Genomic DNA, 23,022 nt, shown 5'->3' with positions numbered 1-23,022 from the left:
AAAACTTACTAGGCACCAGCAGTGTGCAAGGCCATCCCCCCTACTCCCACTTCACTTTCGTTGTTATCCAGGCCCCAAAACCTTGGCTATTAACTAGAAGATCCAGTGCTCTTCACACATCTTTCCCACCTTCCAGATACCCCCCCACCCCAACTTTCAATTCTTGTTTAAAGAGCCACCACAGAGTTTTGTGGGATTTTTTTAATAAAAAAAATAAAGATATTAGGCATGGGGGGGGGGGTCCTATTCCATCACCTTCTCTGTGCCCTTCCTTATACCTCTTTCTGTCCTGATCAGATGCTGTTCCCTGGCTCAGAAGCATCACAGGGGAGGGCCTCCAAAGACAGGGCACAAAGGTGGGGCAGTGACAGGGAAAGGCAACAGCAAACAAAAGGTTCTTCCCCTCCCCCTCCAGTCAGTCTAGCCAGATCTCTTTGCTAGTCAAATGTCTAGGTCATCATCTGGATCTTCTTGGTCCAGGTCGTCGTAAGCATCTGGTTCGTAGAAGATATGGCCGGTAGCCTGGTTTGGTCTGGAGCACAGTAAAGCTTGCTGTCTGAGGAGGGATAAGGCAAGAATTGGTGCTGGTGATGGTAGGTGATGGGGGTCATGTCTGGATACTTGTGACTATGATTCCCTTGGACCACTCCTCTTGAGCCTCCATGTTTTCTTGGTTCAAGTCCACCTCCCCTATCTCTGTCCTCTATGTTTTAGTTGGTGCTTAGCACCATTTGGTACTGGGACAGATACTCTTATACTACTGTCCTATACCATAAATTCTCAGCAGCTTGAGGGCAAGGATTCTGTCAGTCTTGCTTCACCCACCCCCACACTGGGCATGGAAGAGTATACATTTACTAAGCCCTTGTTAAACTGTCTTGGCCACACCCACCCAGCTTCCTGTGCTCCTAGTACTGTTGCCTGGAGATAGGGCCACCTTCTCAGGATCTGGTCTGGCTCAGCCCAGGCTCAGATTGCTCTGAGGATAACTGTGGAGCTGGGGGCCAAGGCTCAAACGGAGAGTAAAGACGAATCAGGGCCCTTTGCCACAGTGGGGTAATGAGTGGATAGACAACCACTCCCTGAACTTGTCTCTGGAGGTGGACTTCAGCCCTTATAAACAGTTAATCAACAACCTGCTGTCACTCTACCTCTCTCTGGCTCAGATGCTGGGCTGTACTTGGGGACCCGGGTACCTAGGCCCCAACCTTACTTTTCAGAGCTGAACTGGAAGGGAAGGGTCAGGCTATCTCTGGCTTCTTTTTCTTTCTTGGACAGTCGAAGGTTAAAGGTCAAATGAGTCGTGGGGTCCACCTGTGGGACAAAGGATGCTGCCACTCTGCCCCATTCCTGGAATCCTTGATCCCCACCCACAAATGCTGCACTTTTAATTCTTTCCTGTCCTTTTGCCAGACCACAAGCTCTATTCCCTTACTGGCAGGGATGTGTGAGGATCTGGGTGGAGCTCAGACTCTAGAGGGGGCCCCCCTTGGAGATCCAGGCTGAAGTCAGGCAGGATAGAAAACCACTGAGTCTGAGGAAAAGAAAGAAGAAAAAAGTTAAAAAATTTTTTTTTTCCATTTTGCTGAATAATCAGGGAAACCAACTCAGGACCTAACTTCAACCCCCAATCATTTGTGTAACAGACTGCTCTCAGGGCTTGCCCTCAACTTGTAATCCTCTTTCAAGCCACTCCACAAGCATTTATGCCTTTCCCCCTCTAGTAACCCCTGTATTTTCTCCTATATCACTTCCTGGGAGGCAGTATCTTTCCATGGTTAAGCTCACAAGCTAAATCAGGCAATCCTGAATTCAAATCCTGGCTCTGCCACTTACTCTCTGTACTCTTGGGTAAGTGAATTCACTTTAAATTGCCTCAGACTTGTTTCCTATGTGCAAAATGAGAATAATAAGACAATCTCCATCACAGGGCAGCGATGATGATTAAATGAAGTAAATGACAGGAAGTACAGGGAAGTGCTTTGATCATCTGTTCTCTCCTTATCAGCTTTTTTATTGCTCTTCCCATTATGTCTTCTCTCTCTGACCCCAACCTCCAGTCCTCCCCTATTGCTCCTCCTGACCTGATGGGATGGGCACTGCTGGGGCCTCCGATATAGGATGTGGGCTGAAGTCTGGCCCAGCATGCCACCCAGGGTCACCTCTGTCTGAGCAAGGCTGCTCAATGCACCCATGGGGCCCGGACCATGAAGCTCTTCATGTAGCAGGCCCAGCACCCGCACTTGACCCACTGGGGGTTCGCCACCTGGAGGGACCAAAAATTAAGCATGAAGGGCAATGGGGAGAATTCAAGGCTGAGACCTCAGATCAATAGTGAAAAAGAGAAAAGTAAAGGCCCACATTCCATTGCGGCTCTGCCACAATCCTGATTTTCTCTGGCCAATTTCACTGCCCTTCTGAGCCTCCTTCAGCCCTCATTTCTAATATATTTTCTTATTCAAATGTAAATCTGATCAAAGCTCTACTTCAATCCTCAGGGGGCTCCTCTTGGCCTTCAGTGTGTTAACATTTTGATCGTCTGGTCCCTGCTTATTTTCCAGGCTTCTCTCTCACACACTGAGCTACTTTTGTGGCTTAATTCCGTACCCACCCCCAGCCCCCAGTTTTGGGAGTATTTACAGTATCAGGTACTGTAATCAACACTTTAATGTAACACTTTTATCCTTCCAGAGGTCATCATTTTTTAGGTTGAACCATATATCACGCTGATGATAATTGAAATTTGGTCATTTCTGACCTACAAAAACGGCAATTTCAGGTATTTCATCCTAAAATGATTATCTCCCATTTTAGAGAGGAAATGGAAACACTGAAAGATCACAACAATACAAAGCTAGGGGTGTCTAACTCCAAAGCCCTTTCTCTTACCATCGGTGCACTTTAGGCTATTCCCTGAGACACTGCCGTGGCCAAATTTGCTTGGCTGACCCATTTTTCAAAACAGTTCCTTTCTTTAGGTTCCTTGTGTGGATCTCTATATTTCCATGATTCTTAACACAGACATTCTTAGTAACTGCCTGTCTACTTGTCTGTGTATTTTATGGAACTCCGAGCTCCTGGAAGGCTGTTATCTTTATTTTCTCACTACCTATTATGGTATCTGATACTTTGTATGTGCTTAATGTTTGCTGAATGAGTGAATAAGTAAAAAGGAACTTGGGGAAAGAAAAATATAGTGATTGCTACATGGCCTTGTAGAGAAGTCAAGAACTGGAAAAAAAAAAAAGCATTAAAAAGATGGAAGAACAGTCCACTTGAAGAACCCCTGATGACTCTTTTTAGGTTAAAAAGGAAGAGGGGGACATTCCTTGGCAAGGGGAGATGTATAAGGGGAAGCAATGAAGGAGCATTCTCACCAGGGCAGGAGTCCTGGTGGCTCAAAGCATGCAGGGTCTGGCAGAGTGTGGTGCAGGGAAGGTGAAGAAGCAGCCAACTGAGTGAATCAAGAGCAATGGTGACATGACCAGGACCCGTCCGCTTGCCCACAGCTCTCAAGATTTCCAGGGGCCCCCCAGGAAGGGCCTCCCTAGTCTCTGACCAATTGAGAGGATCTCTGAAGAGGTCATGGTAAATCAGCCTGCAAAGGGAAAACAGGAGACAACATAATATTGCTCTTTACCTCCCAATCTCAAACTTTATCTATCATCTTTGTGATTGTTTTCTTGATTTTCACCCTTCACCTAAACACAGCGGTTAAGAGCACAGACTTTGGTGTAGACAGCCCTGAGCTCCAAGTTTGGCTGTACTATTTCTCCAAGGTCACCCACTTGAACAGATAAATCACTTAATCTCTCTATGACTCAGCTTCTTCATTTGTAAAATAGGGATACCAACTTCTTGGCATGTAGCACAGTGCTTGACACAAGTGAAATACTTGAAAATTGTGAGCTGTTACCATTATCATATATTTCCGGAGTGGTGCCTAAAAGGTATCATTCTTTGGGTGGATAAAGAGAAAACGAGACATGGTTTCTACCTGCAGAGCACCTTAAAAAAATCACGGTACCATCTCTAGATAGGGTACTGCTTATAGAAAGACAGAAAAGTTCAGGATGGGGAGACTGGCTTGGCTAGAGATCCTGGGAAAGCTTCATGGTGGCAGAACTTGTTTCCAGACATCTCCTTTCTACCTTCTGTTTCCCTTTGAATGCCATCTTGACATACAGCACCACCTCTATCACAACAATGGCTGATACAAAATTAGGGCTCAACAAATGGGTGCAAACTACTACTATCATCATCCACTGAGCTGCCCAGGTTAGGAAGTAGGAACCATTCTACTAATGGCTCTCTTAATCCTTCCTGACTGGGCACATAGGTGGGTTCAGAGAACTCCTGAACTGGATGCTTTCTCTACTCCTTTTACATGTACCGAACTCTCCATTCCTATTGCTACCTCCTTAAACTGGGCCCCTGTCACCTTCCACCATTATCCTCTAAGCTTCACTGAAGTAGGAACCACATCAGCCTCATTCACTGCTGTATATGCAGTGCCTAGTACAGCACCCGGTTCACAGCTGGTACTCAATGAGTGAACAAGACTACTGAGACAGCTTTCCCACCTGGGCTCCCTGTCTCCGTGCTCCCTCTTCTAATCTTTTATCCACACTGTGATCACCGGGTTAATCTTTCTAATAGGTATGATCTTATCACTCTACTGCTCCTGAACTTTCAAATGTCTTCTCACTTTCGAATAACATCTAACCCTGTTTCATGTTCTATAAGACCTTTTATGATCAGGAACCAGCTTATCTGTCTAAACCTGGGGTCTCAGGAAACTTTTCCACCTCCCATGAATGCTTTAGTACACGTCTCTAATTTTGCCTATTTCGTTCTCTCTGCCTCTAGGACAAGTCCCTCAGCAGTGTGCAGTCAGTTTTGATTTGGGGTCCATCTGGTGGATTAATCACCACTAGATTCTGAATGACTAAAAAGGCGGAGCATATTTATTCTTATTCTCCAGTATAGCATCTAGTGCTAAACTGTACTACCTCCTGTCTATTACTCTCTATTTGTCTTTCAACTTCTATGGTCTCTGCTTTTGATTCCCCAGATATTCACCACTCCTTATCACTCCTCTTTGTGATTCTCTCCCGAAAGACTCATATCCATTAATATTGAGTAGCGGCCACTACCTACCAAGCAGGTTTTATGCTTGATGCTGTAAGCGAAGTCCCCTAGCAATACAGGTCCCACGCCCAATTAAATATCTTCCAATTCATTCTTACCGGCTGTTGATGTCGGAATCAAAACCTTCACGAAACTCTTGCTCGCTCACTTCACAGCCCAGGACGTGGACTTGCTCCCCACTGAGGCAGAGATGAAAGGGTATGTCAGAGGGTGGGGTCCAGGCTTCCTTCCTGGGGCAGAAAGGAAAAGGGTGGCGGGACACTCACCAGAGCACAGATTTCTTGATAAGAGCCTTCAAGAGACTGCGCCCCTCCCACTCTACGCAATCTGGGGAGAGTGAGGGACGCATCAACAGCGTGAGAGCGCTGAAAACTTCTCGGCTTTCAAGAACCCGTCGCGACCTCCACCCCTAGTCGGAGAGCCATGGCTCTTCCTCTCCACTCCCTCCCCCTGAACCAGGCCCTGAATCCCCTGTACCTCTACCCCTCACCCCGAAGTAGCACCAAGCCACCAAGAGCCAACACCGACTCCAACATCTTCGGCGGGCGTTACCCCACTCCGTGGGCGCCCTCTGATTGCGTCACGGAAAGCTGCTCCGCCCCCTGGGGTGACAGGGACGGGTCAGTCACGATCCCGCCCACCATTAAGACCTGACAAAGTCTGGAATATTCAATATTCCCAGGAGGGCTCACGCGGATGGCCCCCTCCCAACCCCTTGAGCACTCAGACGTAGGGATTACAGCCCAGTCTACAACCACACCCTGCCGGGGGCAGGAAAAGCCGTTGGGGCGGTTGTCGGCTGGGGGCGGGGGCCGCACGAGCTCCTCAGAAGGTCGGAAGCTAGGCGGCAAATGACTTCACTCGGCCCCGCCCACACCGCTCGGGGCTGAGTCTATTACACCCCAGCCCCGCCTTCCCGCCACTTTCCACGCGTGCGCGATACTGCGGCCTTGTTCGGAGCACACTCCACCTTCCTGACCCCACCCCGTAGACCGAATAGAAGTAACATTGGTCTGGGTGAAGCGAATACACGTCACCACCGGAAGTAGTGTCAGAGGGGAAGAGGAGGGGGGAAGAGAGGAGGAAGAAGCCCTCTGAGCGGCAAAATGGCGCCTGTCAGAGTGGGAAACTCAGCTGCAGAGGCTGCGGCGTCCCTCCCCAGCGGCTAAGGCGTCCCTGACCTCGGGGAGGGGGAGGCTGTTCCCGTTGAGCGCTCCGCGCCCTTCGGCTCCCCCTCCCCTCCTGCCCGGTGCCTCCACTCGGCCGACCTGCCAACCACCGCCGCGGCACTTAGCGCGCTGCTGCCCGCGCCCGCCCCTTTCCGCGGGCAGCCCCCTAGTGCGCCTGCGCAGCGGGCCACCCTTCGCTCTCTCTCGTCCCCTCCCCCTCTTCCCTCCTTTCCCTCGCCTTTCCCCCCTCCCCCACTGCCCCCTCCCCCAATTCTCCATCCCCTTCCCTTCTGGGCTCCGAGGACCCCGTCCTAGCCCGATCTGTTTCGGCCTGCAACCTTCGCGAAGCCGTCGGTGCCACTCCCTGCCCATGTGGGCCCCCGCGGGCTGCCCACACCTGTCCCCTGGCTCCCCGCTCCGCTGGGCTTCCCCCCTCCTGGGGATATGGCTTTCTGAGCCTCCTGCTCCGTGCCCCTCTCTGCAGCCTCTCCTGCCACTCGGGGTCCCCGTTTCCCCTCCCGGCGGCGGGGGGTTGCCCCCGGGGGGCTGGCGGAGCTGGGCCGCGGGGACCCCGGGGCCGGCGGTGCCGGGGTCATCGGGATGATGCGGACGCAGTGTCTGCTGGGGCTGCGCACGTTCGTGGCCTTCGCCGCCAAGCTTTGGAGCTTCTTCATTTACCTTTTGCGGAGGCAGATCCGCATGGTGAGCCTGGGTAGGCGCTGGTGGTGGTGGTGGTGGGGATCTCTGTCCGCGGTGTCCACAGGTTTTTGGAAAGTGGTGGGCCTCCACTGCGTTTGGGCCTGGGAAGGGAGTCCTGGCGGGGGCTTCTTCCCCAGGAAGGTTAGGGCATCCCTAGCGGGGCTTGTGGGGTGATGGGGAGAAAAGGAGGACTTCGGATAGAACTGGAATCTGGAGGCTTTGATAGACGTATAAGGGGACACGATCTGGTCTCTCTTGGGGAATAGAATGGTGGGTGGGGCGCTCTTTAAGACGGCCGAAGTTGTTCCTAAAGAAACGGATAGCAAGGCAACACCTGTTTGATGGCAGCCAGATCTGTTCCTGTGGGTTTTTGGAAGACCCTTCCTATTGGGAGCCTCCCGTGTGTTTGGTCTTATAACAAGGGAGAGCTGGCTTATATGTCAAGGGAGGGGATGGGTAGGGAGAGCATACATTACAAACAAGGGTGGAAACTCAGGAAATCCCTTGGGTGTTCAGGAGAAAACACCTGGGGTTAGCTTTAAAGGAACTATTTCAGAAAGGTCAGGAAACTAACTTCGTAGTGTGAGTGTAGGTATCTGTATTTATTGAGACCCTGGGACTAAAAAAAGATGCTTTTTATGATGGGTTTCTTTAGTTGCATGATGGAGCACATAAAATAAAGTTTGGGTTCCCCTACCAGAAGACATTGCTTGTCAGAATTTGAGGGCAATGCTTCATCAGGAGACCCAGTATCTCATTGTGAGAGATACAGTGGGGAGCGAGACTGTGCGTATATCCCTGAGCATCTCTGTGTCCCTCCCCCTTATCTTTTCCCCAAGGTCAAAGCTCCTTAGGCTAGCATCATTTAATGAATGTGCCCTTGTGTTCTCATCACCACTGGGGAGACTTCTCTAAAGGAATGAATGAGCTAAGGTATACTGGTTCTCCTGTCTGCACTTTCTGGCATGCCTCAATAAAATTTGAAAGAATAAAACCAGAAAGGGGCTGCCCAGGTCAGGGGAATTTACAGGAAGCCCTGGGTGGTAGAGGTGGTTGACTTCTTGATTTGGGGGAATGGGCCTGGCTTTCAATTCATCCTTTCCTTTACCAGTCTATTCCTTTCATTTTCTGATTTAGGTGAGGATTGTTCTGAGTGGTGTGATTGTATCCAGGAGTTCTTTTCCTGAAAGGAGAGTGGGAGTGAAGGAGAGCTTGGGGTTAGAGATGCTGAGATGTGTGTGGTGCTGGCCCCTTGGGTTTTTCTTTACATATTTGCTCCATCCTCTCTGCCAGGCTGTGTCCCAAGCTGTCCTTTGGCATGCCCCTTCTCCCCCTAACATCAGTTTGCTGTTCCTGGGGATGGGAAGTAGTGCTTCCAGCCTATCCTGAAGCTAGTTACTTCCAAAATTGCTCTCCTTTGGGCAGCACTGACTTCCATAGTCTTTTGTCTTCCCTTTTCTTCTTCCCATCTGGCTTCTCCCCCCACCCCCTTTCTGGCAGATGCGTGGTAACATTCCCTACATGCCCAGCATGTGCAACCCGAGATAGCAGGGCAGGACACCCGAGCTGTGCAGCCCTCATCATGGCCCAGGAAGAAAAGAAGGGCCTTGGGATTAGGGGGAGAGGGCCCTTTGGTTTGCAAGTGGGAGCCTAGTTCTGGTAAGCCTGGGGCCTAGGAAATGGACAGAAGAGAGAAGAATACTTGTCTGTGCCTTAGAATAAGAGAGCGAAGGAAGGAATTACCAGGCTTTGCATGAGATGATCATGGGTATTAGGGAATGGGAGCCCCCAAGAGAAGGCTTGGAGAAGCAGAGCTGGAAAGCTGAGGTGGTGACGTGCTTGTGCCTTCATCTCTCCCTCACAGCCCTTACTTCACCCTGGCTTTCTTGATAACCTGTCAGTCTGCTTGGCAGGTGGTGCTTTCTGTGTTCTTTGCCTGGCCCTGGGTACCTGGGTAAGGAGATCATTCAGAGGGCTGAGGTTCTCTCCAACTTGTGACTTAGCTAGCACAGACAGAAGTGGACAGGTGGTTGGTTAAAATAGGCCTGATGGCTTCTAGCCAGAGGAACTTAGCTGACCTGACAACCTCTGGATTCCCTCATCCTCCATACTCCTCAGGGATCCAAGGACCTTCCCCCCTGACTTCTACTCCCTGTTAACGAAGAATTGAGGCTCTCAGTTGCCAACATGAAATGATGGAAATTGCCATAAAAAATCCTTGGGGTGGAGGTGGGGAAGGCTGTGCATTTCCTTGTTCATTGTAGCAGGATAATATCCTGGGCACTGGAAATACAGCCATGATAAAGACAGAAATCCTTGCTCTCAGGGAGTTTCATTCTACCTGGGGAGACAAACAACTAAGTAAGATAATTCCTAGCAGTGTGACCTCAGGCAAGGTACTTAGTCTCTCTGAGCCTTGGTTTCTTCGTGTTTAATATAGAGAGAAGGTGCTGCAGTGGTGGCTCAGTGGCAGAATTCTCGCCTGCCATGCAGGAGACCCGGGTTTGATTCCTAGAGCCTGCCTATGCCAAATGTCATGAATAAAATAGGAATAATAATTATTAGGGTTATTTTGAGGATTAAATGAAATAATCCTAAATCACTTACATAGAGCCCAGCACCTGGTAAATGTTCGCTATGTGTTCCCTATTACGGTTACTGGGGAAGATTTTCCTCTGGGTTCAAATCCTCTCCCTTGCTATTCTTAGGTAATTCAGTACCAAACTGTTCGATATGATATCCTTCCTTTATCTCCTGTGTCCTGGAATCGGCTAGGTGAGTATGCTGGCTGGGAAGACTTCCTTTAAGGTGAGGTGGGGCCCAAGCTCTGGGCTGGAGATTCGTTGTATTATCCATTTCTGTTGCGGTTCAGGCCAGGTGAAGAGGAAGATCCTGGTGCTGGATCTGGATGAGACACTTATCCACTCCCACCACGATGGGGTCCTGAGGCCCACGGTTCAGCCTGGAACGCCTCCTGACTTCATCCTCAAGGTAAGTAGGGTGGGAGTGGTGAAATGGTCATGTTTGTTACTCTGTTCAGATTCAGATCCCTTTTTCCAATCCCTTAGCATCCCCATTCCCATCCCCTGGCAACATGATCAACCTGAAGGAGTGAAGCAGGCAGTGGTAGAGTAACAAACATGTTACTCAAGGGGGATCCTTTAGGCTTGGGTTTTGGTGCTCAGGACTTCCCCTAGAGCTTCTCTGTTTCTTTACAGGTGGTAATAGATAAACATCCGGTCCGGTTTTTTGTACATAAAAGGCCCCATGTGGATTTCTTCTTAGAAGTGGTGAGTTTGCAAGAGCTAAAGGGAGTTTTGAGATAAAGGAATGGTTTTAGGGCTCTGGGAATTTAGGAGATTTGGAGGAAGAAAGGGGTAGGATAATGGGTAAGGACAGTTTTGGAGAGGGGAGACTAGGATGATAGGAGAATGAATTATAGTTCTAGTTCATTTGTTGTGCAGATGTAATTCCATTCCCTCACAGGCATCTTTTTCTTTTGTTCTTGGATCTCTGAAGAATATAAGATGCTGAAATTCTGAGTTTAGGGATTTGGGAGTGGGGGTGGAGGTTCAGAATTTTGTCCCAGAGATACATGATGTTGTTGGAAGGTCTGAAGGACTAGGCCTGAGTCCTAGGGAAAGGGAACTATATTCTAAATGTACGATTGTCTCTCTTCCCTTACACCTCCTTCTCCCCCAATCCGTTTCAGGTGAGCCACTGGTATGAGCTGGTGGTGTTCACAGCAAGCATGGAGATTTATGGCTCTGCTGTGGCAGACAAACTGGACGATAGCAGAAGTATTCTCATGAGGAGATATTACAGACAGGTAGGGGGCTAGAATCTAGGTCTAAGAATGATGTTTGGAAGGCAGGCCAGCATAGAGGAACCTGGGTTTGAGGCGGTTGCCCTGAAATGGGACCTATCGGGGGGCTGTGGGGGAGCATACTGCATAATCATCTTTGTGAAAGTACGTTGCCCATGGACATCACTGGGATTTGGGGAGCAGCCATAGAGGGTGAGTCTCCTTTTGATGCCCAGTTCATCCTGCCTTCCAGCACTGCACTTTGGAGTTGGGCAGTTACATCAAGGACCTCTCTGTGGTTCACAGTGACCTCTCCAGCATTATGATCCTGGATAACTCCCCAGGGGCTTACCGGAGCCATCCAGGTATGAGGGGAAGGTATGAATCTGGCAGGACCAGGGAGTGGTTTTGAGGAGGTGTTCTGATTGCACGGAGCTAGGAGCCTTCAGAGCTGGAACTTGTTGGGGGTTAAGGTGCAAGTTTCTCAGTTTCAAATGAGACATTCTCCCCACCCTCACCCCGTATGTCCACGTCTCACATCAGATTTGTTTTAAGTGGGGCCAAATGGCAGTAAGTTTGACTCGAAGCCTTATTCTAGCATGAGATCTGGGTGATTAAAAATGTAATCTGCCTTGGAGAATGAATCAGGAAGGTTTCACATAGGCCATTGGAGGAGGGGGTAATATGTATTTTTATTAACGGTTCCCCTCAAAAAAAAGTAAAAGAAAAGCAACTCTCTTGAATCCTTTATTTCTTCCAATCTGCATTTTCACCTGCCTTAGACAACGCTATCCCCATCAAGTCCTGGTTCAGTGACCCCAGTGACACAGCCCTTCTCAACCTGCTCCCGATGCTAGATGCCCTCAGGTAAGGAAGTAGATTCTAGATACTTGGGGATGCCATGAGTGTTTAAAAGTTGGCTTTTTTTGTTTGTTTTGTTTTTACTTAATGTCTCTTCCCTTAGGAATTTAGCATTTGAACCCAGGTCTTTTAACTCCAAACTCATCACATGTAACCACTGGGTTTGAGGTAGCAGAACCTCAGTCTCATCATCTGAAAAATGGTGGTAATTTCTGCCCCATGTATCTAATCAAACTGCCTTACATTATTGTTGGAAGGATTTAAATTATAAGACACTCTACCAATGCAAGTTTTTTTTTTTTTTACATGGGCAGGCACCGGGAATCAAACCCGAATCCTCTGGCATGGTAGGCAAGCATTCTTGCCTGCTGAGCCACCGTGGCCTGCCCTCTTTTTTTTTTTTTTTTTTTTATGAAACATTTCCACATACAAACACAAACATTTTTACCATATGATTATTCCATTGTTATAAAATCAAATAATTCACAATATCATCACATAGTTGTATATTCATCATCGTGATCATTTCTTAGAACATTTGCATCAATTCAGAAAAAGAAATAAAAACAAAAAAATTCATACATACCATACCCCTTACCCCTCCCTTTCATTGATCACTAGCATTTCAACCTACTAAATTTATTTTAACATTTGTTCGCCCTATTATTTATTTTTAATTCATATGTTTTACTCGTCTGTTGATAAGGTAGATAAAAGGACCATCAGACACAAGTTTTCACAATCACACTGTCACACTGTGAAAGCTATATCATTGTACAATTATCTTCAAGAAATGTGGCTACTGGAACACAGCTCTACATTTTCAGGCAGCTCCCTCCAGCTTCTCCATTACACCTTAACCTAACAGGTGATATCTGTTTAATGCGTAAGAATAACTTCCAGGATAACCTCTCAACTCTGTTTGGAGTCTCTCAGCCATTGACACTTTGTTTTGTCTCATTTCTCTCTTCCCCATTTTGGTCAAGAAGGTTTTCTCAATCCCTTGATGCTGAGTCCCAGCTCATTCTAGGATTTCTGTACCACATTGCCAGGAAGGTCCACACCCTGGGAGTCATGTCCCACGCAGAGAGGGGGGAGGGCAGTAAGTTTGCTTGGCTGAGAGAGAGAGTCCACATCTGAGCCACAGAAGAGGTTCTCTTGGGAGTGACTCTTAGGCCTAATTTCAAGTAGGCCTAGCCTATCCTTTGCCAGGGTTAAGTTTCATATGAACAAACCCCAAGATTGGGGGCTCAGCCTATTGCTTTGGTTGTTCCCACTGCTTGTGAGAATAACAAGAATTCTCCACTTGGGGAAGCTGAATTTTCCCCCTTTCTCATCATTCCCCCAGGGGAACTTTGCAAATGCTTTTGTATTCACTGTTCAAATCACTCTGGCATTTATTAGGGCATCCCTCTGGAGAAACCTACAAAATCTCATGCCCTACTCAAGGTTTCATGTACTATGGTGATCAGTTAAGCTGTTCACATATGTTGTATTAGGAAATACACTAGTCAAAATATAAATTTTGTGCCAAATAAACATTTTTTGCTGTAGTCTCACACATAAGTTAAAGTTTTAAAATATTCATTACCATCTATTTCTAACACCCTGCAGTATTGACATTCCTTTGTTCTTCCTCATGCAAAAACATTTTTAAATTTGTACATTTAGTCACTATCATTATACACTCTAGGCATTCCTAGATTATACCATCTCAGTCTTTATCATCTGTCTTTCCATGTTGTCATTTGTGCCCCCAGACCTCCTCCATTATTCTCACATTCTGCTTCATTCAGTATTCTAACATTATTGTCCAATGCAAGTTCTTGTTATCCTAGGTTCACTGCTGACGTTCGTTCTGTGCTGAGCCGAAACCTTCACCGACACAGGCTCTGGTGACAGCTGCTCCCCCTCCACCTGAGTTGGGGTGGGGGGGAAAGGGAGGGTGAGCCCTCGGATGCCGTCTGATCCCCTGTCCAATGGTGAGGACTGCCTGGGCAGGATCTGCCCCTCCCACCCCCCTCTGCCCTGGAGCCCTGCTCTTCACTTGGAGTCTGGATGGACCCATGGCCAGACTCTGAAGCAGCCTCACTCTAACTTCGTGTTCACACTCCCTGGAAACCCCAGACTGGACACAAGCCAAGGCCTAGGAGTGCCCAAAGAAACTGTGTGGAAAGGCAGAACTGGCCAAAGTGAGAGACATTTGGTGTTCCGGGAGGCTCAAAGAGAAGCTAAGCCAGCTTTGTTGTGATTTGATTTTTAAAAAACTCTTGTTTTTTAAAACTGATCTAATTCTTCACTCCTTCCTGCTCCAAGAGCTGGGCTGGGCTGGGCTGTGGGTGGGAGACTGGGATTTTGGCCACTGAATTAGCCCCAAACTGTCCTCCTTTCCCTCTCTTTTTCTCTTTTCCTAGATTCCCTCAAACTTCCCTCAAACCTATAACCAGCTCTCTTTTTTCTTCTAAACCATGCATTATAACTTTGAAACCGGAAGCTGCGGTTTGGGGAAAGAAGGAAGGGGACTTTGTTCACATCAACCCAGGGGGAGGAGGCTGCTGTTGGCCCCCGGGGGTAGGGGGAAAATGTGGTGGGGGTGGAATAGTGAAGGTTGACAGGAAATGCTTGGGCGTGAAGGACTTGAGTAATAGGATAGAGTCCTGGTGGGGACTGGGAGATGTTTCTCTCCGGGAACGTGAGCTTCAAAGCAGTAGGCTGTAGAAGTACTAAAGTATGAGAAACCTGGATGCCCGCAAGAGCATACGCCTAGAGTAATGCAGAACTTCGTCAGGGTCACTGGTATGGACAAACTAAGCATAAGCTGAGCGCTTCCTCAAAGAACCTGGTGCCCAGGGATCTCCGCGCTCTCTGGGCCTGACCCACCCTCGCTCCCGGCCCTGGCCCCAGCCGACTCCGCCTCCTAGCACCCTCCTTCCTGCAGCCGGCTCTACTTCCTCGTACCCGCCACGTGACGCTCCGCCCTTCCCCGGGATCACGTGATTTCAATGGTACTATTCCTAAAAGTGTTCCTCCGCGCTGACGTTGTCCCTACATTTTGGACCTCCTCTCCAGTCCCTATTGGTCCACTCATTCTTGGAACCTAAGCGTTCTGTGCGACTCTTCAAACCCGTATTTCATTTCTGCCATCCTGTTTCTGGAGACGACTTCCTCCACTTGGGTACTACTTTGTTTTGGTGTCAACGGCCGCCTTCAGCGGAACCCGTTTCGTGAATAGCTGTCCTTGTACAAATTACCTCTGCTCCTTGACGTTATTTCCGAAAGGAACTTTTGAAGACTCAAATCTCCAATTATGACTACCATTTCCTACCTCTTTTCATGCTCAGCTTCGTGGAGGAATGTCGGGAAATGGATTTTCAATTATCTCTCACGATACGAAATGCCAACCACCTTGCTACGTTGCCTGCGTGGCCCACAAATTGATCCCAAAGCGATTACGCTACTGGCGTGAGGGGGATGGCGGTCAGTGGGTGGTGCTACGCCAGCGGCGTTAGGCCGCTGCGCTAGTGGCGTACTTTAGCAGGTGGGGCAGCGCGTTATGGGCCGGGGTGGGGTTGGTGAATAGGGAAGTGGCGTAAGATCTGGGGATCGCTCCGCTGAATCCGCCCGCGCGTCGCCGCCGTCGCCACCGCCCCCTATCCCGGCCCCCCCGGGTTTCCTCAGCCCAGCCCGGTCCAGCCCGGTTCCCGGGAGGATGAAGTTCGTGTATAAAGAGGAGCATCCGTTCGAGAAGCGCCGCTCTGAGGGCGAGAAAATCCGAAAGAAATACCCAGACCGGGTCCCGGTGAGGACAGTAGCCTGGGCGGAGGGCGCTGACGCTGACGCCGACGCCAAGCTAGGGCTTGGGTTCGGCACGGGCTACGCAGGGCTCAGGCTGCGAGCTGTGGCGGGGTTGGGGAAGAGCCTTAAACAGCTGTTCCGGGGACTAGGGGTGAAAGGAATGGCGTGGTGCCAGCCCTGGGGCTGAGGGGATATCCCTGGGTGGGGAAAGTAGACCTTGGGATTCGTGTGAGTGGAAGATGGAGGGGGAACTTGACAGTCACCCCTCCAGCTAGCTAGGCTTGCGAGATTGACAGGCTAATAGGCCCAGACAAGTGGTCCCAGTCGGATTAAGATCGTATTTATTTATTATGACGCCCTATTCAGGGATCCGGACATTTAGGTGAGCTGGAGACACGGGGGTCAGGATCTCCGGACCTGGTGCTGCACCGCGTGTGCAGAGACAAAGAAATGAGGCTGGGGGTGGTTTGGGTGCTCTGAATATTGTTGCTTGAGTTTTTGATAGGTAGAACTGCAGAGTTGTTTTGTCCTAATTTTCATCGTCCCTTTTTCAGGTGATAGTAGAGAAGGCTCCCAAAGCTCGGATAGGAGACCTGGACAAAAAGAAATACCTGGTGCCTTCTGATCTCACAGGTGGGAACCTGACCCAGGATCCAGCTTTGCTCCCTGTGGGTGGGAGTGCAACCTCTGTGGGAGGAAGGAGGCTTCACATAGGAGCTGCAAAGCTGAGGGCATTTGTGACCTCTGTGACTTTCTTGCTGTTATATCTTTGGCAGTTGGTCAGTTCTACTTCTTGATCCGGAAGCGAATTCATCTCCGAGCTGAGGATGCCTTGTTTTTCTTTGTCAACAATGTCATTCCACCCACCAGTGCCACGATGGGTCAGCTATACCAGGTATAGGGACTGGAAGACAGTGGAGGCTTTGGAGAGGAGTCTTGGAAGCATTTGAGGGGAAGAAAGTTTTAAGTCCGCAGTTTTTTATGCTAGCTGGCTTGTTTAGCCTGCAATTTTATCTTTGGCCTGAAGACTGAAGGGTAGTCCCAGGTTGAGGGTTTGGAGTAGGCTGTGGGAGTACAAAGAAGGGAAAGAACAGTGAGTTAGAGGTAGTGTTTGATGACTCTCCCCAATCCCCCTTCCCATTTTGAGGCACTAGAGAACAATTTGAGATCTTTTTGCTAGGGATAAAGCTGCTTGGTTGCTAGGTATAGAGCCAGTGAGGGAGAGAGTCAGGTACTGGTTTTTGGGTCTTCAAAAAGAATGGTTCTTGAAGAATGTGGGCTATGGGTGGTTCCAGGAACCTGAAACCCCAATGCCTGAGCAATACCATGTTCTGCTTTCAATCAGGAACACCACGAAGAAGACTTCTTTCTATACATTGCCTACAGCGATGAAAGTGTCTACGGTCTGTGAAGCTGCTGCCCCTAAGGTGGGGTGTCCCATTCTACAGAGAGAGGTGGCCCTCCTTCCTTGACCTACCCCCCCTTCTTCAGGCTCAGACACCGCCTCTCTTCTTCAGGACCTGCACTTCTTAATGTTTGAAGCTTTCTCTCCAGCCCTTGCTAGCAGGAGAGATGGCTCCTAGTACCCCTCCTATTTCTTTTTTCTTCACCTTTCTCAGCCGTTTTTCCCATTCTGCCTCAGACTTCTTGGTTGTCAATCTCTGTCACATCTAGTGACTGTTTTGGTTTCTCTTCCTTTTCTAACTGCCCATGGGGTCCAGAACCCCAACAATCCCTTCTTTTTACTACCTTTTTTTTGGGGGGGGGGTAGATGGAAGGGACTGAAATTGTGGGGGGATGGTAGGAGGCACATCAATAAAGAGGAAACCACCAAGCTGAACTGATTTTTGCCTTGTGTTACCCCCCCCCTCCCTTTAGCCTTTCTCAGGCGTCATGGGCTTCAGTGGTGGGGAGAGAGGAATGGATGCAAATTGTGGGATAGAAATACATTTTGGTTTATCCTTTTGAGATTTTTTCTGCATGAAAAAGAGTGCTTTTGTTATGATGGGTGATGGAATGAGAATGCTTCTCAGTATCATTTTATGAAACTTCAGTTTTATATTCATGTTTATTGGGTACTGATGTAAAAAATAGTGTTTTACTGTGGGTTCCTGTGAAGAAAGTTTGAAAGCACCTGCTTTAGATAACCATATCCAAGTTTGTTACGAACTTCTGGATTAAGGAAGAGTATTTATGTGTGGGCGGGAATAAAAAAAACTGTCCTCAGTTGCCTGTCACTTGGCCAGACTCCGTCTTGACCTGTGGGCTCCAAAGGAGTGGAATCCGAGGGAGGGCGGGAGGAGGGAAGGGATGGAGGGGAAGATGGGGGAAAGGTAGCCATTATCACTAGGAGAACTTCATCTCCCAGAAATCTCTCCTCTGCCTGGCCGGAAGAGGGGTGGTACCCTGGGGGAGAAAAAAGATGCCGAATGAGACCGATGGTGGCCGAGAATTCTAATCCCTTCTTCCTCTTCTTTCTTGGGACCGCCCAGCCTACATTTCCCAGGAGCCTGTGCGCGCTCTTCCGCTCTACTGTCTTGTTCCCAATATCCCCGCCACTCCCCGGGGGAGGGGAGCGGCTTAGTGCGCCTGTGCCAGCCTCTGGCTTGCTGGGAACTGTAGTCTCGGAGGCCTATACAATCCTCTTTCCGCTGTTCCATGTCGGACTACAAGCCCCTTGGTGCTTTGCGCTTCGGCGCCGACGGAGGGAGGGGGAGAAAAGAGAAGGGAGGGAGAAGAGAGGAGGAGGAGGGAGCAGGCGGCCGGCGGCGCGGGGGGAGGGGGCCCGGTCCGGGAGTGCGGGAGGCAGTGGTAGAGGGAGGTGGCGGCAGCGGCCAGCGGACTCGTGTCACAACCGGGCCGAGGCAGACACCTCCGTGGAGCGAGGTAGTAGGAGCACCGAGCACCGGAGGCGGTACCGGGATCCCGGCTAAGGGGAGGGGAGCGCCGGACCCGGAGGAGGGGAGGGGGCGATGCTGGAAGCCATGGCGGAGCCCAGTCCCGAAGGTGAGCTCTAGACCGGCACAGAGAGCTGAGCCGCGCGGGGCGGGCGAGGAACCAATTGGCAAACTTGGAGGTCGAGCCCCGGTGCCCAGCGGGGTAGCGCCGGGAGAGGGTCGGGGGCCTGCCCCTGGGGTGGGAGAGCGACGAGTTGAGAGACCTTGGAGAAATAGGAGTGGGGACTAGGTGGGGAGTAGTTGGAAATCAGACAGTATGTGTGTGTGTGTGTGTGTTTGTGTGTGGCGGGGGTGGGGGTGGGTGGGAGCTGGAAACACGGAGCTCCGTGTTCTGGGGTTATGGGCCGAAAGGGCCTCCCGCAGGTTGGGACCCCAGAGCTGGGAGGTTGGGGGAATCTGAAGCCCAAAGAGTTGCAGGGGAGGGAGGTCGTGGAAGAGGACTGAGTGAGGAGCCCAGTAGTTCGCCGGGGTGGGGGAGTTTGTGGTGGTGGTGCCGGTGCTCCCGGTAGTTGCCGCCGGAGATAGCCTGGTGATTGCTGGAGGAGTGGGCAGGTAGTTGTGGGGGGTAAGAGGGGTCTGGGTATTGTCTGCTGAAGAGGGACCTGTACCGATGGGTAGTTGGAGAGAGAGGGCCGGGAAGCAAGGAGAGCTGGGTAGTTGCAGGGGGCGGTGGGGCGGGGTGGGGGTGGGGGCTTAAGACCGGCGATTCGCCGGAGGAGGGGGGGTTGGTTGGCGAGGGTTAGCGCCTGGGAGTTGCGGCGGGCGAAGGGGGCGGCGGCAGCAGCGGCGGGGGTTGCTGTGAAGGGAGAGAGTCGCTGGTTGGGGGAGGGGGGCCTAGAGTTTAGGGGTCCGTAGCCTAGTGACTTGGTGGTGAGTACGGGGGCGGAGGGGGGACGGCCTGTGAGAGCTCGGAACTGGGCCCAGGGGCCCGGCGGGGAACCCAAGGAGCTCGAGACGGGGAGGGGCCAAAGCCCCGGATGGGGGCGGAGGGACGGCGAAATTGTGGGGAGCGCGGCGTGGGGGGGCAGGTGGGGCAGCGTCCGGGTTAAAGCCCTCTGGTCGGTCCCGGACGTGATGTGTGTGTCTGTGTGTTTGGGGTGGGGGTGAGGGGCACGCCAGGCCTCGTGCTCGAGTTGAAGGGGCCGGAGGGCGGGGAGAGGTTCGGCGTGGTCATATCGGATCCTGGGGGCCGGCGGGCGGCGTGTGCGATCCCGGAGGCCTGGAGCGGTAGCGCTTGGTGGGGCAGGAACGCGGGACACTGGGCACGTTGTGAAGGACAGGGGCGGGCGGCGAACTGACTCGGCCCGGGGTGCTGTTTGGCGGGGTGGGGCGCTAAGAGATCCGAGTAGTCTAGAATCTAGGGAAACCGTGAGTTGTGGGGGAAGGCGGGGCACCGGGCCTTCGGTGGGGGGAAGGGGAGCGGTATAGCGAGGCCTGGGAGGGCGCCGCGCCCAAGCTCCGCCCCTCATGGGGTGGGAGGTGAACGGCGGCGGTTCCAGCACAGCTGGGGGCCTGCTGGCCTGGCAGATGACCTGGCAGAAGAGGGGGTTCTCTTGGGATCGCCAAAGTTTCAAGGTGGGGGGTTTGCATGGACTGTTTGCTAGTACCTTGACTCAGCTTTTATTGCTTCCACAGATCCACCTCCGACCCTTAAGCCAGAGACTCAGGTGAGGTTTCCCTTGCCTTTGCAACCCAATATTCCTTCTAGCTTCCCAGCTCTTCCCCCTATCCCCACAGCTTTCCCAGATTCCTCATTCCAGGAACTATGTTTTTGGGAATGCCCCTCTGAAACCCCAGCTTCTGGTCTCCATGTGATCCATGTTTCCTTCCTTTCAGCCACCAGAGAAACGCCGGAGAACAATTGAGGATTTCAACAAATTCTGCAGTTTTGTCTTGGCTTATGCGGGTTACATCCCCCCTAGCAAAGAGGTAGGGACAGGAGAACACTTGGCTTGAAGCTGGTAGCCCAGAAGGGCTTTTGAGCAAATGGAATTGTATTAGTTTACAGGCGAGTTTAACAAATTATATGTAAGACTAGGAAAATTGGAAACTAGGTTTGTAGTGAGAAAATTAGTATCTGGGAGAATATTGGAAATAGGTGGCTTGGGTAGCAATGGAAGAGGCTGAACTTGGTTCTTGGGTCTTTAGTCAAGATTTTTGAATGGTATTTGGGATGCTGTGAATGGAAGGTCCTTCTGGATACATTTTAGGGAGCTGAAAATGGTAACAAATGAGGCTAAACAGATACAGCTAAAGAAACATGGGTCTGGGTAACAGTGTTCCAATTGCCCCAGCAGGGGAGATGGCTAGAATTTGAAGGCAGAAGTAACATGAAGTGCTCAACAAGAGATGAGGATGGGGTAGAAATAAGTTTCCAGAATAGAGTGAGATTTGGTGGATGGCTACAATATTTTGGCATAGATACAGTCTAGTTTTCAGGTTAGGTTTGTAGAGGGATGACATTGGGTCCCCTGCTGACCCTGGTCTCTTCCTCTTTTAAGGAAAGTGACTGGCCAGCCTCTGGCTCCAGCTCTCCATTGCGAGGTGAGAGTGCAGCAGACAGTGATGGCTGGGACTCGGCCCCTTCAGATCTCCGTACCATCCAGACCTTTGTTAAGAAAGCAAAATCATCCAAGAGAAGGGCGGCTCAAGCAGGTCCCACCCAGCCAGGACCTCCAAGGGCCACTTTCTCTCGCCTGCAGGGCCCTGACAGTGCCACCCTACTTGAGAAGATGAAGCTCAAGGACTCTCTCTTTGATCTGGATGGGCCCAAAGTGGCATCTCCACTCTCTCCCACATCCCTAACACATGTCTCCCGGCCCCCTACTGCCCTCACCCCAGTGTCCCTTTCCCAGGGAGACCTTTCCCAACCTCCTCGAAAGAAGGACCGAAAGAACAGAAAGTTGGGGCCAGGAGGGGGGTCTGGCTTTGGGGTGCTTCGGAGGCCTCGGTCAGCCCCTGGAGATGGGGAAAAGAGGTCTCGAATCAAGAAGAGCAAGAAACGGAAGTTGAAAAAGGCAGAGCGGGGGGATAGACTACCACCTCCTGGGCCTCCCCGAGCACCCCCTAGTGATACAGACTCTGAAGAGGAGGAGGAAGAAGAAGAAGAGGAGGAGGAAGAGGAGATGGCAGCAGTAGTAGGGGGTGAAGTCCCAGCCCCTGTACTCCCAACACCCCCGGAGGCTCCCAGACCCCCTGCCACAGGGCCTCCTGAAGGAGCCCCTCCCACTGACAGTGAAAGCAAGGAGGTGGGTAGCACTGAAACAAGCCAAGATGGAGATGCCAGTTCCAGTGAAGGGGAGATGCGGGTCATGGATGAGGACATCATGGTAGAATCAGGTGAGGGGGTTGGGGGCTGCCCAGGGGCAGGTGGGAGGAGGGGCTTGGGGAAGTCGTGGCCCCCAAGAGCTCAAGCAGGACACCAAGCAAACCTTCTTTTCCCTAGGTGATGACTCGTGGGATCTCATCACGTGTTACTGCAGAAAACCCTTTGCAGGGCGGCCCATGATTGAGTGCAGCCTGTGTGGGACATGGATCCATCTCTCCTGTGCTAAGATTAAGAAGACCAATGTCCCTGACTTCTTTTACTGCCAGAAATGCAAGGAACTGCGGCCAGAGGCCCGGCGGTTAGGGGGACCCCCCAAATCTGGAGAGCCTTGACATCACCAAGTCCAGGCTGGGACTTCCAGTTGACAACTTGACTTGGGAACTGAGCCTCAGGGTCCTCAACCCATCCCCTGGAGCTTGGACATTGTCCTACTTCAAGGCAGGAATTCCCAAGGGAGGCTTGTTTGGAAATGAGTATCTCATGGTCCTACCCTATCTTCCTCCCCACCCTCTGGACTTGAATTTGGATCCATAGCAGTTGGGGTTGGAGGTTGTCTGGGTCCCTAGACACAAAATCCCTGCCTCTTGGGCCTGCCTCACTTTCTGGGCCAGGGTTGAAATTGGGATGGGATGAGGCAGTTGTCTGTAAACTCTAGTGTAAATAGAGCACCGCCCCTTCCTCATCTTTTCTTCTTCCTATCTCCCTGTTTATTTTCTTCAACATCGGTTGTATTTTTAATTTTGGGCTTCCCCTTTTGGGCATGGCCGCTCAAAGGTGGAGTACCAGAGCCTGACTGAGGGAGGAAGAAAAGCAGAAAGGTGACATTTCTCTCATTCACCTCTTTTGTTTTTAATAATATTGGCCAGCTGTACAGACAGCCTACATGTTGTAAATAAAGCGAAATGGGCTCTTTTGTGTTTATAGCTCTCACTGATTGTCCTGTTTGGGAGGGAGGCTATGGAAAAGTGGGAAGAAAAGTCCAGGCTGGAAATGCCCCTGCAGTGGGTCTTTACCATCGGATAACTGCACAACCCCAGGGTAGGACTTGGGTCCGCATTGCCCCACCTCATCTCCAGTCTAAGACCCCCCACAAGCACACTTCAATGGATCAGAGTTGTCTTGAGCTTCCCGCCCTGATGAGGTAGAGCGGGGTGGGAGTAGGCCACCTGTTTCAGAGGGCAGAAGCCAGATTCAGCCCGGGTGCTGTGGAAGACACGGGTGGGGACACATTTTCGGGTGGGGCTGTTGAGGGTTGGG

The 23,022-nt window shown here is 50.9% G+C and overlaps 4 protein-coding genes across 8 annotated transcripts; 3 read left to right on the top strand and 1 right to left on the bottom strand.

The window, feature by feature from the left end:
* Positions 1 to 186: 186 nt before the first annotated feature.
* ELP5 (elongator acetyltransferase complex subunit 5) lies at positions 187 to 6,384 on the bottom strand. Of its 5 annotated transcripts, none has more exons than XM_077165738.1 (9): positions 6,287 to 6,384; positions 5,642 to 5,753; positions 5,418 to 5,478; positions 5,250 to 5,330; positions 3,378 to 3,598; positions 2,085 to 2,266; positions 1,436 to 1,534; positions 1,214 to 1,314; positions 187 to 556 (listed from the first exon to the last, which is right to left on the bottom strand). In XM_077165738.1, the coding sequence occupies exons 2-9, from the start codon at positions 5,685 to 5,687 to the stop codon at positions 442 to 444; spliced, it is 906 nt and encodes a 301-aa protein (XP_077021853.1). In that variant the 5' UTR covers positions 5,688 to 5,753; positions 6,287 to 6,384; the 3' UTR covers positions 187 to 441. The 5 variants fall into 5 exon arrangements, with proteins under 5 accessions (XP_077021853.1, XP_077021854.1, XP_077021855.1 ...); XM_077165739.1 differs by having other exon boundaries at positions 6,333 to 6,351; XM_077165740.1 differs by having other exon boundaries at positions 3,378 to 3,454; positions 3,560 to 3,598; positions 5,642 to 6,332.
* Positions 6,180 to 13,972, top strand: CTDNEP1 (CTD nuclear envelope phosphatase 1). The gene is made up of 8 exons (XM_077165742.1): positions 6,180 to 7,022; positions 9,728 to 9,794; positions 9,892 to 10,010; positions 10,238 to 10,309; positions 10,732 to 10,848; positions 11,078 to 11,189; positions 11,607 to 11,691; positions 13,524 to 13,972. The coding sequence occupies exons 1-8, from the start codon at positions 6,921 to 6,923 to the stop codon at positions 13,582 to 13,584; spliced, it is 735 nt and encodes a 244-aa protein (XP_077021857.1). The 5' UTR covers positions 6,180 to 6,920; the 3' UTR covers positions 13,585 to 13,972.
* Positions 13,973 to 15,256: 1,284 nt separating this feature from the next.
* On the top strand, positions 15,257 to 17,320 carry GABARAP (GABA type A receptor-associated protein). The gene is made up of 4 exons (XM_077165744.1): positions 15,257 to 15,484; positions 16,035 to 16,113; positions 16,257 to 16,375; positions 16,826 to 17,320. Exons 1-4 carry the CDS (start codon positions 15,395 to 15,397, stop codon positions 16,889 to 16,891), a joined length of 354 nt encoding a protein of 117 aa, XP_077021859.1. The 5' UTR covers positions 15,257 to 15,394; the 3' UTR covers positions 16,892 to 17,320.
* Positions 17,321 to 18,248: 928 nt separating this feature from the next.
* PHF23 (PHD finger protein 23) lies at positions 18,249 to 22,684 on the top strand. Its single transcript, XM_077165736.1, has 5 exons — positions 18,249 to 18,486; positions 20,073 to 20,104; positions 20,274 to 20,366; positions 20,939 to 21,776; positions 21,883 to 22,684. Exons 1-5 carry the CDS (start codon positions 18,453 to 18,455, stop codon positions 22,095 to 22,097), a joined length of 1,212 nt encoding a protein of 403 aa, XP_077021851.1. The 5' UTR covers positions 18,249 to 18,452; the 3' UTR covers positions 22,098 to 22,684.
* The last annotated feature ends 338 nt before the right edge of the window (positions 22,685 to 23,022 follow it).

This window comes from Tamandua tetradactyla, chromosome 6 (genome assembly GCF_023851605.1).
Source record: "Tamandua tetradactyla isolate mTamTet1 chromosome 6, mTamTet1.pri, whole genome shotgun sequence".
NCBI lineage: Eukaryota > Metazoa > Chordata > Mammalia > Pilosa > Myrmecophagidae > Tamandua > Tamandua tetradactyla.
This window is presented reverse-complemented; position numbering and strand designations above follow the sequence as displayed.